Consider the following 18258-nt stretch of genomic DNA (forward strand, 5'->3'; position numbering starts at 1 on the left):
TCTTCCTCTTCCTCTTCCCCTTCCTCTTCCCCTTCCCCTTCTCCTTCTCTTTTTTCCCCTCTCTCTTCTCTCTCTCTCTCTCTCTCTCTCTCTCTCTCTCTCTCTCTCTCTCTCTCTCCTTGCTGGCTGACATGACATGAGAAGCTTTATTCCTCTATAAATCTCCCTACCATAATACTCCACCTCACCATAGGCCCAAGAAACAACAGAGGCAAATGCTCATGGGAAGAAAGCTCAAACTGAACCCAAACAAATCTTCCCTTCTTATGGCTTGACATTTTCAGAATTGTGTGACAGCCACAGAAAGCTGACTGGAACACAGAAGACGCAAGGCACTGCTGTGGTGAAGCCTGAGCCTGTGGTAGAGTTTGTAGAAGCAGCCTAGAGAAAGCCTAGAGTCCTGGAAGCCAAAATTAATGGGCAGCTCTTGTGGGACACAGGATGATGAAGATTCTGAAAGAAACATGGTGGGTAACAGCTGTGCTCACAGGACTCCGGCAGGCATAACTGACAAATCTCTTGAGTTACATTTCAGCAATAGCTACATTTTTGCCCTGAGACTTTGGTTGAGGCTGAAATTCCAAGTCAGGAAACTCAATAATCTGAGAGGGAAGATTTCAACACAGTCTAACATTTGAGTTATAGCATGGTTATCACAGGCTGCTTTTAGCAACGAGGATCAGATTGTAGGTGTGGATGGGCATTCCTAGAAAGCAGCTGTGGCCCTGCAAAGGCTGATGGGCCAATCCGAGCCACAGTGCTGTGTGGAGAGGCTGGAACATTGCAGGTCCAGAGACTGGTTACAATTTGTCTTGGGTGATCTTTCATCTGATAAGTAGCTTTTCCTCATTCTCCTCTACACTGGACCTAACATCCTGTAACTAACATAAAACAGCATACTGATAAGCAGATTAAAAAAAAAACAACTTTGGATTTCTGCAAAGTTTGGACAATGTAAAATGAGCCTACTTTTCTACCAATCAAAGGGCTGAGTGTTGACTGACAGCACCCAAGACCAATAGCAAAATATCCCCCTCTACCTGATCTAACCCTCTTACTTGATATACCCACCAATGTATCTGAAAAGTGTCTCGATTACAGCTTTCTTTGTTCTGTTACTGTAAAAACAGTTCATAAAGCTGCTGCTTCATTGAAACATGGTATTTGGGGTTACCTATGCTCCTGGGTCATCGTTGTTCATATGTGGATACAGAATAAACCATGTCTTTTGTTCCTTTGAGATAAAAAAAAAACCAAACCAAACAAACAAACAAAAAAACCAGTGGAAATATTCCAAACACATTAGTCAGAAAAGCAGCATTTCCACGTGGCAGACAGGCCTAGTTGTTAAAGAGATTCTCAGCATTAAGAAGACAATACTTTGCACAGGAACAGCTGGGAAAAGCCTGCTGTCTCTTAAGTCTGTGGAGCAGCTTCCGTCTGCCACAAATTTCCAGCCATGATTTGGCCTCTTGGAGGACCAAAGTTCATGGATGTTTCACAGTCCAAGTATCAGTGAACTGAGACCTCTGAAACCCTGAGCTGAAATAAAGTTCCCCCTTTAATGTAATCGCCCCAGACACTGTTACTATGGGACAGGAAGCTGAGCAACAATCTCTTGTCCCCTGTCTGAATCAACACCACTCACAAGCACTTCCCTACTCACAGCAAAAATCACAAAGCCCACGCAGACTCAGAGACAACAGGAGGTTGCAGATGGACATAGCCCAGGTGTGTTCTCACCTCCAGATGTCGCTGCCCTTGGAGAACAGGGAGGATCTGATGACTTCGGGAGCCATCCAGGCGTAGGTTCCTGCTGCGCTCATCCTGGTGGTCCTGTGCCATTCTCTCGCTAGCCCGAAGTCCGTGATCTTCAGGGTCTTGTTGCAAATGTCATCGTGTTCTATCTTCTCCAGCAGCAAGACTACGTGGAAAAGGACGGGAAGGGTCTTGGCGTTTGGTCCGACCACCAGCCCAAGTCTTTAAGTCATCTATCATTTTCCTTGATATTTTTGTAGTGGTTTGTACATGCTTGGTCCAGGGAGTGGCACTATTAGAAGGTGTGACTTTGTTGGAGTGAGTGTAGCCTTGTTAGAGTGGGTGTGGCTTTGTTGGAGTGGATGTGGCCTTGTTGGGGTGGGTGTGGTCTTGTTGCAGTGGGTGTGGCCTTGTTGGGGTGAGTGTGGCCTTGTTGGAGTGGGTGTGGCTTTGTTAGAGTGGGCATGACCTTGTTGGAGTAGGTGTGTCACTGTGGGAGTTGACTTTAAAACCCTCATTCTAGCTGCCTGAAAGTCAGTATCTGCTAGCAGCCTTCATATAAAGATGTAGAACTCGATTCCTCCTGCACCATGCCTGCCTGGATGCTGCCATGCTCCCTCCTTGATGATAAGGGACTGAACCTCTGAACCTGTAAGCCAGCCCCAATTAAATGTTGTTCTTTGGACTGGAGAGATGGCTCAGAGGTTATGAGCACTGAGTGCTCTTCCAGAAGTCCTGAGTTCAATTCCCAGCAACCACATGGTGGCTCACAACCATCTGCAATGGGATCCGATGCCCTCTTTGGGTATGTCTGAAGACAGCGACAGTATACCCACATACATACAATAAAATAAATAAATCTTTAAAAAATCTAAAAATAAAATGTTGTTCTTTATAAGAGTTATCTTGGTCATGGTGTCTGTTCACAGCAGTAAAGCCCTAACTAAGATAATTTTCAATAGCAAAATTCTTTCCATTTAAAAAAACATTTTGACCACAGAGATTTGCATATAACACACTTCTTCCTGCATGGGCCATGATACCTCCTCCTCACTAGTCTCCTGATTACTCCTTACCAAGTATGATCCCAGAACCCCATGGAGGAGGCCCTCCTGTCCTGGGATGATGTCCAGGGAATCCTCTCCTGGAATGAGGTCACCCTTGGGAGGCCATCTGTCCATGAGGTCTGGGCCGCCACGTCAAGAACTCCCACTCACCCTACGACGATGCCCACTTAGCCTGGCATGACCCAGACGGACAGATAAGAGCAGAGCGGGCTTTTTCTTTGTTCTGTATAATTTGTTCTATTTTACTAGGAGGGCACAGTGCTGAGCCTGTCAAGGAAACCCTGCCCCAGCTTCCTAGCGAAAAGAGTAATCTTGGATGGAGAAGTAGAATTTAAAAATGAAGCTTTCATTGCAGTGTGAGATGTGAACATAAGAATGTTAGATATTAAATAAATAAACATTAAATAAATAAATATTAAATAAATAAATAAATTACCATCTCACGGTAGCTGCCAGAGTCAAGGAGAATGGATTTGTGTTTATGCCATTCTATTTAACTTCTAGCACGGCCAGGTAAGCTTTCTTTTTTAAGAAAATCTTCCAGCCTGGTACAGCTTAGGCAGAAAGTAAATGATTCTTAGGGGCAAGAGCTTTTGACCAAGACATCTCAAATAAGATCAGTTATCAAAGCCAACGTGACAAGAAAAATAAATGTCTCACTCCAAGAAATTCCGTCCTCATCAAAGCAGAGTCTTTCCCGATGAATGCTCAGGAGACTGCACCAATAGGTGACATATTAACGTAGTTTACTATTGAACACAGGCTTCTGCGAAATCCTACAGACGTCTGAACCCATGGAGATGAACTGTGAGATACCACGACCACATCAAGCTGAAAACTCAGACGGCAAACCACCCAGGTCAGCCCACTCCAGCTGACGCCTGCCCATCTTCCATGCTTGTCTGTTACTTTTCATTTTACCTAATACTTCTTTGTATATGAAACTTAACTCCAGAAACTATTCAGTCACTCCCCCAGTACTCACAGCAACACTGTAACCTGTACACCTCAACGTGCGCCGGGCTAGCCTTCATCAATGTTATATTACCCCTTCAAACAGTCAAGACGCAGTACCGGCAATCATCTCCCTCTGAGGAGAGTTGTTTCTCAAGCCAGTCAATCGGGGAAGAATTAAAACTTCCAATTTACAGTCCAAAAGTGTCACCAGAGATCCCAGGGCTATATGCAGAGATGTCCCTGTGTACTGGCTGGTTTTGTGTGTCAACTCGACACAAGCTACAGTCATCAGAGAGGAAGGAGCCTCCATTGAGGAAATGCCTCCATGAGATCCAGCTGTAAGGCATCTCAGTTTAGTGATCAATGGGAGAAGAGTTCAGCCCGTGGTGGGTGGTGCCATCCCTGGGCTGGTGGTCCTGGGTTCTACAGGAAAGCAGGCTGAGCAAGCCATGGGAAGCAAGCCAGAAAGCAGCATCCCTCCATGGTCTCTGCATCAACTCCTGCCTCCAAGTTCCTGCCTGTGTGAGTTCCTGTCCTGACTTTCTTTGGTGATTTGGAAGTGTAAGCTGAATAAACCCTCTACTCTGCAACTTGCTTTTGGGTCATGGTGGGTTTTGTTTTGTTCTGTTTTGTTTTATTGACTGTAGCAGCAATAGAAACCCTTGCTAAGATACCCCGTGTAGAGGATCTCTGACATTCTCTGGTCCCAAGAAGCCAAGGTGACCACAAATGCCTGCTGACTGGATAGGTGCTGGGATAGTTCTTCCCTGTAAGCTAAAAGCCCATTTTGTCCTTGTGAATTAAAAAAATAAATAAATTCCTATTTAAAAAGAGCTATCCCCTCCACATCCTTTAAGTGGATACCCTTAACCACAGAAACAAACACAAATGATTAGCTCCTTCCCATGCTTTCTTTCTTCATCATCTCACTTTTGCAGAGGATGGGCAGGAAGGTGTGATCTGAGTCAGAACTGACCCCCACAGAACCATGTACTTCGACACTTGGTCCCGAGTTTGCAGAACTGTTTTGGAAGTTTGTGGAACCTTTAGGAAGTGGAGCTTAGCAGGACCAAGAGGTTATAGCAGGCAGACCTTGAGGGGTTATAGCTTGGCTCCACTTCCTGTTCACACTCTGCTTTCTGACAGAAGGTGACTGGCTGCCTCACTCTCCTGCTGCTGTGCCTCTGCCAAGGAGGAGCTACCCTTCATCCCTCAAGAGTTTTATCTGGAATTTGGTCACGACAATGAGAGAAGTCACTAAAGCAGAAGACGCAGAAGCAGCACTGAATGAGGTACACCTCAAAATGTCTCTAGTCCTCACATCCACACATACAAAGGCCAGAGCCCGGACTCCACAAACCAGGAGACCAGCTAGGAGGGAGAACTCAGCTCTGACCAGTAACAATCCAGCTTCTTTCCTAAGAGGTAGGAGGCGCAGCCCATGCAATTAGCATCTGTGCTGCCACCTTTTAGAACCCAGCTTCTCTTTTCCCAGGTCCAAAGTTCCCCTAGCAACTGGCACTGCACACTCCAGATCAACACAAAACAAGTTAAAATAACACCTTAGTGCCAACTGTAGGCCAGGGCTCCATGAAAGGCCCATTGTGAAGGACTCTGCTTCCAACTGGCATGGCAGAATTCCTGAAATTCCTTATCTTTTGGGCAATGTGACCGAAACCACAACACGCCACCTCAACAGTTAAATCAGACCTGGGCCTCCCTCCAGGTCTCACCAGGTTTCGGGTGCACACAGGTTGTGCCTACTTCCACTTCCAGTCCCTCAAAGTTGGAAAGGCTAACAGGTCTGGCTCAGAGTCACAGCAAGGCGGTGGGATTCCTGGGCACCTGTTAGTCCTCCTTAGTAGCTAAGCCAAGAGAACCCTCTCTGAGACTGCAGCAGGAAAGCTCCACCCTGGTCTGTGGGCTGCGCTAGTCAGCCTTGCACTTGGCCACCCACCCATCAGTCGGGTTGGCGAGCCCCCCCCCCACACCTCCCAACGTCTCTAAAGTCTCCTGCTGTCTGTCGTGAATTTGTTAGCACCCAGCCTATTTTTTTAAAGCGATCACAGCATACCCACTCTGGTTTCTCCAACATTTATGGGGTCACTGGATCCAGACACCATTCTGTGAGACTGATGGGTTTCAATTAATCGTTAACTAGGAATGTTTCTTTTTTTTTAAAGTCACCAAGTGGGAAGAAGGGGGAACAAAGTGGAACAGAATTACAAGCACCATTGCTCTGCCTAGGGTCACGAGATCACCTTGTGAACCTGCATTCTGCACACAATAGGGGGAACTGGGTCTGGAATAGAGGGAAACTGTCTTCATACACCGTACCATACTGGTGTTAACTCATATCTCCTCATCCCTCTCCTCACCTCGCCCCTTACCCCTAAGCTGTGGAACAGAGGCCTGGATTTCACCGGGATTTCGAGTCTATTTGCCATCTTTTGACATGATCTTTCCAGCTCATTCTCGGGTTTTTCACATGAACCCCACATTCTAACTGCTCTGGTATCTAAAGTCATTGCACATTTAAAACAAAAATAAACATTACTGTGTTGTCTCTGGGGCCTGAGCTCCCAGCACCTGCTTACTGAGTGAATATCCTCTACCAGCAGCCAGGGGTCCTGAACTCCTCCATGGATCCTGAGTGGTCATCATCTTTGGGATCCCAATGGGATCCTGCTTCCGTACGGAAGAATCTATAAAGAGCCCCTTCCTGCTGCTTTCCCTCTAACTTGACTAGAAGGTTCTCTCTTTTCTTCTAAAGATTTATTTTTATTTTATATATAAGTGCTTTACCTGTATGTGTATATGTGTACCATGCGCCTACAGTGCCCTCAGACGCCGGAACAGGGACTCAGATGCCCTAGAATGGGAATATGGAAACTCGACCTGGGATTTTTTAATGCTCTTTGTTGTATTTTTCTTTGTTGGCTGAATGGGTAACCAAATAACTAAGACTGTATGGGAGGAATGAGCCGGAGAAAGAGAACTTATCATAGGCTCTTTGGCCTTAAATCACCTGCTAGGTGTAAAACCACTCACCTCTGCCCTCCTGAGAGGGTCACACCCACTCATAAAGAGGCTGTAAAAATAATCAGAGCCCCACAGGTGTGTGAATCCAGGCCTCAGCACACTGTTCTCTGATGCCCTGGCCCCACCTCTGCTGGCCTTAGAGAACCCCTCTTCTCACTTGCTTTGCCTTCTTCCTACTCCCGCTTGCATCTTCTCTTCCCAAAAGCTCTCCAGATATCAGTCCAGGACACCTGGCTTTTCTGGCTCCCCTCCCTCTCTCTCTTTCTGACTCCCAGATTTTCACTCCAACCAGGGCCCTCTGAGTCTGTCCTCAAATGGTTGTCCATGACATTCAAAGAACCAAAAACATACACAAGACAACATGAGACTACACATAGCTTTGTTCAGGCCCTCAGTCACGGTCAGAGCCTGTGGCTCTGTGGTGCAGACCCCAGAGTTGGACGGGTGCTTTCTTCTCTCTCATTTCTACTCCCTCTCTCCACAGCAGCTTCCTGCCAGGAACCTGACACAGCTGCCCCTCAACCCCCACAAGAACAGGCTTCTTTTTATCCACTTCCTCAAGACTCTGCATTTTCCTTTCTTTTGAAGGCCAATCAACCTTGCTGCTCATTCTAACAAACAAAAAAGCACGTTCTTTTTATTTTCCTTGAGACAGGGTTTCACTTTGTAGCCCAGGCTAGCTGTCCTGCCTACTCTAGTGTGCTCAGCTCTCTTGCTGTTGTTTGGTTATGAGAGAGGGTCTTACTCTGGATAGCTCAGGCTGACAAGGAATTCACCATGTAGCTCATGGAGACTTTCAGCAATCCTCCTGCCTCGGCCTCCCAAGTGTTAATGTTTCAAGCATGAGCTCACCACACGTGATTGTCATCTCCTTTCCAACCTGAGCATGAAGGCTAAGTAAGCATCCTTGTCAACTGACACATTTAGTGCCTGTCTCATGCACTATGGGGGGAGAGAGCCTGGCTCCACTTTGTCCACTACAGAGAACCAAGAGCCTAGAAGGATTCCTGACACCTAATACACAGGTTATTTATTAATAAATAAATATTTATTTATTAATAAATAACCTGTGTGGGGTTATTTATTCATAAATAAATAAATAACCTGTGGGGGGGGATGGGGTGGGAGTGTGTGTGGTCTGAGCATCTCTTCATTAAGTGTGATGTGTGTGAGCCTAGAAGAATTCCTGACACCTAATACACAGGTTATTTATTTGTCAATAAACAGCCTGTTTGGGGGGGGGTCTGAGCAATTCTTCATTACGTGTGGTGTGTGTGTGTGTGTATGTGTGTGCACACAGTCTGAACACCTCTCCATTTAGTGCATGGTGAGAGGAGCCAGGGTTAAGAACACTGGTAGCTCTTCCAGAAGACTTGGGTTTGATTCCCAGCATCTACCAGGCAACTCACAACCATCTATAACAATAACATTACGAGTCTGATATCCTTCTCTGCCTTTAGTGGGCACCAGGCATGTACCTAGTGAACATATATAGGCAGAATATTCATGCATATAAAATAAAAAAATATAAACGAATTTTAAAAGAGAGAGAGAGAGAGAGAGAAGAAAAACAGCAGCGGGACAGTGAACCAAATTAATATATTCCGTGTCTCCCGGGAAATCAAAAACTATCAAAGCATACAATGATTTGCTCATAATTTATCAACAATGTGTGCGAGGCTGACATCCGAGGGTCACTTTGCTTTTACTGCTGCTATTAGGCAACCTCTGGCTCGACCATCATAAAGTGGACAATGGCATCTTGTTCCTCAGATTCCTCTGCAAACACACCCTTGCATGGCACCGAAAGCTTGGTGCCTGGGTACACTGGAGGCATTGGCTCCCGCAAACCCATCCCGGGCTTTCCATCCAGCCACACCTGTAACTGCTCACTGTGCCTTATAAATGCCAGTCGCTTCCATGGCCGTGTTTACCCAACTGCCTTTGAAGTGTTAAGAACCACGGAACAGATTTCCCCACAGGACTGAGTTGGTCTCCTTGAGAGGAACTCTGTACACGGTGGTGTCACAAATCAGGGTGTTCCGTAACTTGACCGTGGCTACACAGCCAAGGGGAGACGATACAGACACATTCAAGGACAGGCCTGGGGGTGTGGCTCAGTGGTGAGTGCTTGCCTAGCTCTGGGTTCCATTTCACTCCTGCACTGCACAAAAGGGAGCGGTGACTCCTGCTTGTAATCTCAGCACTCAGGAAGTAGAGACAGAAGATCTGAAGTTCAAGGCCATCCCTGTCTATCTGTAGAAGTGAAGCCAGCCTGTTATACATCAGACTCTGTCTCAAAAACAAAACAAAACAAATCCAGGTCTGAGTGACTTTAAGTTAATGCCCCGGCCTTTAGGATTCTGGTAATGTTAGATGTTCTCATGCTAGTGTGACCAAGCAAGGAGTAGACCAAGTGTCTCAGACCCCGTCCCTAGACTCCTGAAAGCCATTTTTGTGAAACAGTAATACCAGCCTTCACTCACTTCACCCCTGCCTTGACCCTTTCTGCTCACTGGCTAGTCATTAAAATGAGTCAGAGCGGGGATGTAGCTGGGCAGTGGTGGTGGCGCACACCTTTAATCCCAGCACTTGGGAGGCAGAGGCAGGCGGATTTCTGAGTTCGAGGCCAGCCTGGTCTACAGAGTGAGTTCCAGGACAGCCAGGGCTATACAGAGAAACCCTGTCTCAAAAAACAAAACAAACAAACAAACAAAAAAACAGAGCTGGGATGTAGCCTAGTGGTAGAGCATTTGCATAGCACACACTTGCCTATCCCTGTGCTCCATCCTCAGCAGTGAAAAAAAAGTATGTGTGTGTATTATTACACACACATACACACACACACAACTCATACATACACACACATATATAGTATACCATTCATAATATGTTATATATGGGGATATATATTTATGTAACACAAGTCTGATCTAGGTACAAAACGTTCCCAGGCAGAGACATCACGTGTACCTGGCCTCAAGCTCTCTACACCAGACTGCTTCACCAGCTTCCTGTGGCTTCTGCTCTGAGATGATTTCCTCTCCTCCGCCACCACCCCCTCTCTCACCAGCTTGATTACCTGGTAGACATGCTAACATTAACCCAACATGCCTGACTACCAGTCCTTCCTCATTGGACTCTGATGACAGAGACTCTGTCACTGTCCCCTGCCTTGCCTCTGTACTCCTGTGACCCCAAAAGGACCAGAGGAAGGTTTAATGTGTCCTGAAGCACACGGTGTGTGGTTTTGCTTTTTTCTCCTCTCTGAATGTACATGTAAGTAAGACCTGCTGGTCTGCTAGCTCAGAGTCATTGCAGCTGCTTGGGAGGCTGAGGTTTGAAAGTTCAAGGTCTGCATGGGCTACAGAGTTTTTTCAAGGCCAGCCTGTACTCTATGCTATACTGTGTCTTAGAATAGAAACAGAAAGCAGTCTGAGGATGAAGCTCAGGGAGCACTTGCCAATTTTCTAGGGAGACCCTGGGCTCCATCCTTACTACTAGGACAGGGGACAGTTTCTAGGGCTCCTCAAATCTGTCTTGTTTCATTCTCCAGCAGGGCACAAGGGCAGACAGATGGCTCATCAGTGTTTGCTCTTTGCTATGCTCTGCTTCCTGGGAGTCTCAAGGGCCCAGCATGTCTTCACCATAGAAAGCTCAAAGCCTGCAAGTTTGGGGTTGCAAGGGGTGATGGTTCAGTGGGTAGGGTGCTTGCTGTGCATGAGGACCAGAGTCTGATCTCACAGATCCCACATGAAAAAGCCAGGCATGGCAGCATGAATCCAATGCTGGGGAGGTGGAGACAGCAGGACCCCTGAGGCTAGACGGCCAGCAAACCTAGCCAAACTAGCAAGACCCTGAGGAATGAAACCTGAAGCTGACATCTGGACTCTATATACACACACATAGACTCACATATGACACACACACTCAGGCACACTTGCACACTCAGGCACACTCATAATGCACACACTCACGCTCATAGTGCACACACTCTCACACGGTACACACATAACACATACTCAGACACATTCACATTCAACACACACGCACACACATGAAGCACATAGCATACACACACACTAGAATACATATTCACACACATGGCATACAAACACACATCCAGACACACATTTACACACATGGCACACACACACTCACACACATGGCACACACACATAAAAACAAACAGGAAACACACAGGACATGCACACACACACACACATATAGACACACAGCAAATACACACATGCACAAACACTCGACAAATACACACAAACATACACGTTGCACACACAGTCATACTCATGACATGCACACTAATACACACACACTGCAACTTTGGCTTAGCTTTCAGTAGCTATCTGTCAGAAAGGGCAAAGTTGTCTGAGTCACTGGTGCTTTATCACAGACAAGTCCCCAAGAAGTAGTAAAGAGGTATGACACTAGAAAAGAAAATCAGTCGAAAGGTATAGGATCTTCTGACAAACTAAAGCATTTCTTTAAACAGTAATTCCCACTGACTGGGTGTAAGCCCTGCCCCACTGCTCACTGTCACGTGGGTCGACTGCAGAGTGGATAGAGTAAGCTCAATATTGACTCAGAGCCCTGTTTACAGCCAGTAATTCACTACTGCAGTCAGCAAATAATACAGTCAAACACAACCTGCTGCAACCATGTCACTACACTGCACAGTCAGAAGGAAGGTCCAGCAACATGCCACAGAGGGAATTCCAAGAGCCCTCATTGTTCACAAGCAGGCATGGAGGACAGAGCCTCTTGCGGCTCAGCTCCTGATTTGAACATTGTAGGCCACACTCACTCTACTATCTCATGTCATTCTAATTAACTGTCTTTAGAGAAAGTAAAAATGTCCCAGGAAGTCTGGCTACTTGTCCCGAGGATGAAAAGATTTTCAAAAGCTAAGGTAAGAGGTAACTGCCTGTAGAAAAAAGACTAAGAATCTCCCGGACAGTGTCTCATGTTGACAGGATCAACAGAAACCATTTTGCTAGTCTTATTTTACAAACCATTTAAAGATAATAGGAATTCTTCAAAAGTTCGCCTTCCATGTGTAAGCATAGGCAGGGATCTCCAAGCCCTCCTGTGCTCTACACACACCTAGCAAACATGCACTGCTTGTGGACATGTGATGTGGCCCTCAGGATACACTGAGCAGGTATGATGGAGATGGCTTGGACAGTAAAACTCATGCTTGCAAGCATGTGTGCCCAGGAGAGAGATATAGAGCCCACATGCAAAAAGCCAGGAATGCTGGCACATACTTGTAATGCCAGTGCTGGAGAAGAGACAGTGAAATCCTGGGGCTTACTAGCCAGCCAGCCTCACCTAGTATAAGTTTCTAGGTCAGAGATTCTGTCTCCATCAAAGGTGAAAGACACTGGAGGAACAAGGAGTCCTGAGGTTGTCCTCTGGTTTCCGCACATATGTGTGCTTGCAACTGTACACACACACACACACACACTCACACACACACTCTCACACACTCACACACAGACACACACACTTGCACACACTCACACACAGACACACACACTTGCACACACTCACACACACACAAAACCACACACCAGACTGGATGCAATGCAGAAGCAGTAGTCATGGGCTTGAGCCTTTGGTGTAAGGAGTGATGTATCTTATGCATCGGTTTTGGCTGGATTATCTTGAAGAATGCCGGGTTCTATGTTATCCTGAAGCCTCTGCAGAGGAGAGGCTGGTATGATGTGCTGTCCTTCTGTAAAGGCCTCTAGCAGCCAGGTTTACAGGACAAGCAGAGGCTCACTTTGTTCTGTGGCAGCAGGCTACCTACATATTGCTCTCAGTGACAACATACTTTAGGAAATAAGAATGAATTGATAGTGGAAACTAGCAAGCAAGGAGAATGTACATAAACAAGCTCCTGAGAGAGCATGCCGCGGTGCAGAAGAGTGACTTAGTCAGAAAAGAGCTTGTTCTGCAAGCACAAGAACAAGATCTGGGTTCCATCTTTAGAACCCACATAAAAAGCCCCTCCTGGCAGGCAGCACACTCTTAGGATCCCAGCAGTGGGGTGGCCCAGGCTGGAGGACCCATGGGACACAATGGCCACCCTGCCTAGCCAAATCTGGTGAATTCCAGGGATGTGAGAGACTCTGTCTCAATAAAAAGGGGTAGGGTATCAGAGGAAGGTACACTCAAGGTTTATGTCAGGCCTTCAAACAAAGGAACACGCATACCCTCACACGTGTGCACCTGGACACATGTGAATACACACATACACACAAAAGAAAGACATGCTGTGTATTAAGTATGACAGAGTCCTCAAAAACAAACCACTCCAAGGCAGTCTGGAGACACGTGGCGACCGACCACCAACCAGCACTTCTTCAGGACATGCTTCCTTAGGCTGGAGGCTCATGGCTGGAGCAGCTGAGGCCTCCATGAGATGAGCTGTGTGGAGGGGTGGAGAGCCATCCAATGCTCGCCCAGAGCTGCAACCTCCCAAGTATTCGTAATTTGCATAACGGAGAGGATGTGCTTTACCTTTCAGGTGCATTTCTGCACTGAAGGATTTTGATAGCCAGAGAGAATCTGTGCAAGCATATAAAGAAAGTACCACTTGTTGTCTTGGCTACTGTCTCTCTGCTCTTAGAAGACACGGAGGACCTTCCAGCTAGCTCCTGTCCTAGCAGGTTTAGGACCACCGAGGGGCATGTAACTGTGGCTGCTCAGCACCAGCTCTGCCTGAATCCTTTAGTCTTGTAAGAGATTTTATTTCATGCTGGGGAGGGGCAGGCTCTTCAGCAGTGAAGAAGCAAAGCAAACAGCAATCCCCTCCAGCTCTCTTAGACGCAGATGCTGACAGTTTTGTGTTTAGATCTCATGTGAGCTCCCTGCTAATGCCTGGAAAGTCCACTCTGGCTTACACATCAGGTGGCTGACACCAACCTGATATTTCCTGTACAGGATCCAAGCACTTGTTCTCGGCCTAAAAATGGGCACTTCTGATTTGCAGAAGAGATTCCTCCAAAAAGTACGGTCGTGTTTCAGACACAGAGACTTCTGACCCGTAAGGCTTTGGGAAAGCCCAAGGACAAGAGGCCATGTTCACAATGAGATGGTTTGGGAGGCAGAGCTCAGCAGCAGAATGTCTGCTTGGAATGCGTGAAGCCCCACGTTTGCAGAGTGGACCGAGAGAAAGGAATTAGAAACTTTAATAACACACTTGTAAAGTGGAAGGAAATGGGGGTAGGGGGTGCTGGTGCTGGCAGCCACCAGGTTAAACATACTCTAAGACCAGGGCTAGCAAAGTCCTGTGCAAACGTATTGGGAGGCCTACACGGATTATATGTGTAGGGTCCGGTGGGTCCAGAGAGTAACAAGAATTTATCTACAAGCGCCTGTCTGTCCCTATCTTTTAAAGAGGTGCTCACGGGCATTAACTGCAAGATAAGCACGAACCTCCGTAAAGCAAGTTAACCAGAGCCTGTCTTCCCTCTCTGAGTCAGGGCCAGACCCCTCTCTTGACTCTTGACTCCGCACTCCTTTGGGGCTAGCCTCACTTACTGTTGCTGGACTTGAGGTCACGGTGCAGGATGGGCACCACTGCCTCCTCGTGCAGGTACAGCATGCCGCGGGCGATCTGCACAGCCCAGTTGACCAGAACGTGCGGGGGGATGCGGCGCGCTCGGCGCGGGCCGGGCGCTCGAGGATCCGGTGCGGCAGCCGCCAGCGCGCGGTTGAGCGCCCCGCCGCGCGCGAACTCCAACACCAGGCAGAGGTGCGGCTGCCGCAGGCATACACCCCGCAGCTGGATGATGTTGGGGTGCCGCAGCATAGCGAAGAGTCGCGCCTCGCGCCGTACGCTCTCGACTGCCGCCGCCGCATCTTGCTCGGGGTCCCGGCGCGCCGCCTTCACCGCCACCTCCTGGCCCTGCCAGGTTGCGCGGTACACCTGGCCAAAGCCGCCGGCGCCGATCAGCTCCTTGAGCTCCAGACGCTCGAAGTCTACGTGCACAGGCGAGCAGGGTCGCGGCGGGGGCGGCGCGGGCGGTGGCACCGGGCCACACGGCGCCACGTAGCTGGCCGGAAAGATGCCCAGGCGCCGCTGCACTTGGCCGGCCCACCAGCCCTCGTCTCCTGATACCGCGGCGTCCTGGGACAGTACCTCCACTAGCTGACCGCGCCTCAGGCTCAGCTCGTCCTCACCGCGCGCTTCGTAGTCATAAAGCGCGGCCCACATCCCGGAGGAGGAGCTCCCCGAGTCGTCCTGGGCCGGGGACAGCGGCGTGTCAGCCGTGCCCTCGTCTACAGGTAACGCCATAGGGGCGATCGAGAGGTCTCTAGTGGATCAAGTGCGACAGCCACAATCTCAGCTTCCCCGGCCTCCAGCGATGCGTATCATCGGTCCAAGCTAACAGGGAAGGGTGCAGGGCTGGGGCGGGACTGCAGAGGTTACGACCTCTGCCCGGGGGCTCTGGCCTCTGCTCTGCCTCCAGTTTGGCTAGTTCTTCCCCGCAGCCTCTAGCGCAGACGACCGGTGCTGGTGCTGGACCTGCTTGGACTTACGCGCGCTCCCCTGCAGTTGCCCCCACGCCCAGCCCCTCCTCCTTGGCCACTCCGCCCTCCAGGTCCTTTCCCCTTGGCACCAGCTCTGGCCCCACCGGGTTCGTTACCCCTGGGTTCCACCCTCCACTAGTCCCGCCCTAGTGCCGGTCCCGCCCTCCAGGTTCTTTAACCCCTGGAATTCACCTCTGAGTCTAACCTGAACCTGAGTCTCCTGTGCCCGACACGCCCCCAGCAAATCCATTCCGCCAGGTTGGCGTTTCTGCCCCTGTAATTTTGCTTTCCCGAGATTCAGTCCTCCTTTCAAGTCTCTCTGGTTCCACCCCTGGTGCCCGCCCTTCCTTTCCAAGTTCATTCTCCAAGTTCATTGGTGCCTCTGGATCCACCCCTCCAGGTCACTATCCTCTCCTGGTGCCCTCCCTTTCCCAAGTTCGTTCTCCAAGTTCATTGGTGCTCCTGAATCCACACCTCTAGGTCCATTTACTTCGCGCTGAGGCAGTCTTCTTAGCCCCTCTGTCCCCTCTGAGTTCATTAGGAGAACCACCCTCTATTGATCTCCTGGATCTGCCCCGCCCGCTCCAAATCCATTACTCAAGGTCCGTTACTACCAGTCTTCTAAACCGCCGGGTCCCCTCGATCGCTCTTCAGGGCCCGCCCCCCGCTTTCTAGATCCATTCTGACCCCGCTCCCAGACTGTCAGCCTTTCACCTTCACGTGTGACCTATTCTGAGCCCGCCCTCCGGTGTCCCTACTATGCCTCAGGGCCAAGGACTGCCGCTTTTTCTTAGCCTTGAGGGCGGAGCAAGCCTGGGGCCTCTTGAAGTTTTCCAGAAAGTTAAAGAGATCCCGTTGAACGAAGATGGTTGGACTCCTCAGTGAAAAGAAGGAAGGGGTGAAGAGAAGAGGACTCCTGAGCTTCAGATGTCAAGTGACAGACCATCCCAGCAACAGATAGACGTTCGTATCCTGGAGCTCGGTTTCAGACAGGGACCTGGTGTGCTTAGTCTCATCGGGCTGCAAGCATGGAAAGTCCAGGTTACAGATGTGCAGGGAGCCATAGTCGCATAACCCCGGAAGCTGGTGTGTCACTGTGCCTACAACAGCGCTCCGCTCCGATGTCAGGGATCCCCAGGTCCCACCTACCTAGCTAGCCCTGTGCACCCTCAGGCTCCGATGTAGACTACCTTGGTATCACGTGTGAACTACAGATTGCCAGGGTGATGCAACTGATGAAGTTTTAAAAAAATAGAGAATGCAGTTACAAAAATCGTTCCAAGAAATCAGAACACAACGCATGCTAAGCCTGAGTGTCCTGGCCGGTGTAGAGTAGGATACTCCTAACATTAAAACATATAAGGAGGATTTGTTTTGTTTCTGCTCTTTCCCGTTTTGTTTGTTTGTTCGCAGTGTCTAAATTTGCTCATCTGTAGAATGGTAATGCCAGTGAGTGGTGCTTACGTCACGTGGTGGCTGTGAAGACCCAGGATGGTGTTGGCTAGATAATAATTCATACCAATATTAATATTCTTTTTTTTGAGGCAGGATTTTGTCGGGTAGCCTATGCTGACCTTGTACACACTTTAGAACACAGGTTTGCCTGGGACTCAAAACAGTGCTCTTCTCTCAGCCTCCTGAAGGCTGGGGTTATGAGTGTGCACCATCAGCCAAGCCTGGCACTCCCTGATAGAGCAAGCAGATGTCTGCCAGCACCCCTTTCCTTAGCGTATTTTCTAGTTTTTCTATTCTTATGACTATTCTTATAATTGTTACTGTGTGTTGGCAATTCCCCTAGGCCCCGCCCAACAGCTACATAGTAACCTACAAGGTGTGAGCCACGCCGGTATATAAGAAGGACTGCTCAGTTCATTCTTGTGCTCTCTCTCTCACTCACTCTTTCTCTCTCTCTCCCTCTCCCTCCCTCCCTCTCTCACCATCTTCTATTCTCTCTCTACCAAGCATGTTTCCTACTGCTCTCTCTCTCTCTCTCTCTCTCCTTCTCTGTCCCCCTTTCTCGGCCTCTACCCCTTTTACAGGCCCCCTTCCCACCCATAAACCTTCTTTATACTAGGTCTGCCCCATGCCTTGATTGTTCAGAAGGACACCCTTGCCTGCTCTCTCCTGATGCAGTATACCTGGGTTTATAAAACACAATAGTGATGTGTTCGGGGAGGGGGGGCACTGGAAGAGGACATCTGGTGTTGCCTTTCTCAGTTGTACACCTTTGAGATTAAAATCTCTCAATGAACCTAGGGCCAGCTTGGCAGTCAGCAAGCGCCTGGGATGCTCTCCTCCCACAGTATATTAGTGATACAGAGATGGCTACACCATGTTTTTTATTTGTCTCTCTCTTTTTTTTTTTAATTTGAATCCAAACCTATATCTTCAGGCTTTTGCAGCAAATGTTCTTACCCACTGAGCCATTTCTCCAGTTCTAACTTTTCTGTTTTTCTAATATTTACACTATGATTGCCTTTCGCTTCTGACAAGCAATAGGGATTTTCCCCTACAAGCAATGAAGTCAAGACTCATACGATTAAGTTTAATGTGAGTTGACTTGAAATAAAAGGCTTGTGAAAACTGTATTGGAACAATGATTTAAAAAAAAAATCGCCATGATAGAAGTCTGAGGGCATAGGCTTCTGAGAGAAGACTCAGAGGGTGTAGGCTGAGAAATGACTTCTCCCTCCTCCGCAGCCAGCTTCCACTTCTTTTTCTTGTCATGGGTCAATACAGCAAAGGGCTTCTCTGTCAAAGAGCCAGGGGCCTACAGAGGAAGAGGAGGGCATGCTGCCAGCGAAGGAGACAGCTTCACGTCTAAAACCTCACTTCTGTGGGTTTTGGAAGATGGTCCAAGCTGCTAAATTGGTTG

The 18258-nt window shown here is 48.5% G+C and overlaps 1 protein-coding gene across 1 annotated transcript in view; it reads right to left on the minus strand.

Annotated features, from left to right (window-relative positions):
* The window catches only part of Map3k21 (mitogen-activated protein kinase kinase kinase 21), a 35718-nt gene extending 20539 nt beyond the window's left edge, over positions 1-15179 (minus strand). Inside the window, exons 1-2 of the mRNA XM_028767735.1 lie at positions 14391-15179; positions 1744-1924 (exon numbers count right to left, since the gene is read on the minus strand). Coding sequence (XP_028623568.1) covers positions 1744-1924; positions 14391-15147 — 938 coding nt within the window. The 5' untranslated portion in view covers positions 15148-15179. The remainder of the gene's footprint in view (positions 1-1743; positions 1925-14390) is intronic.
* Positions 15180-18258: the final 3079 nt, after the last annotated feature.

The sequence above is a fragment of the Grammomys surdaster genome, unplaced genomic scaffold (genome assembly GCF_004785775.1).
Source record: "Grammomys surdaster isolate TR1022 unplaced genomic scaffold, NIH_TR_1.0 181, whole genome shotgun sequence".
NCBI classification, from domain to species: domain Eukaryota; kingdom Metazoa; phylum Chordata; class Mammalia; order Rodentia; family Muridae; genus Grammomys; species Grammomys surdaster.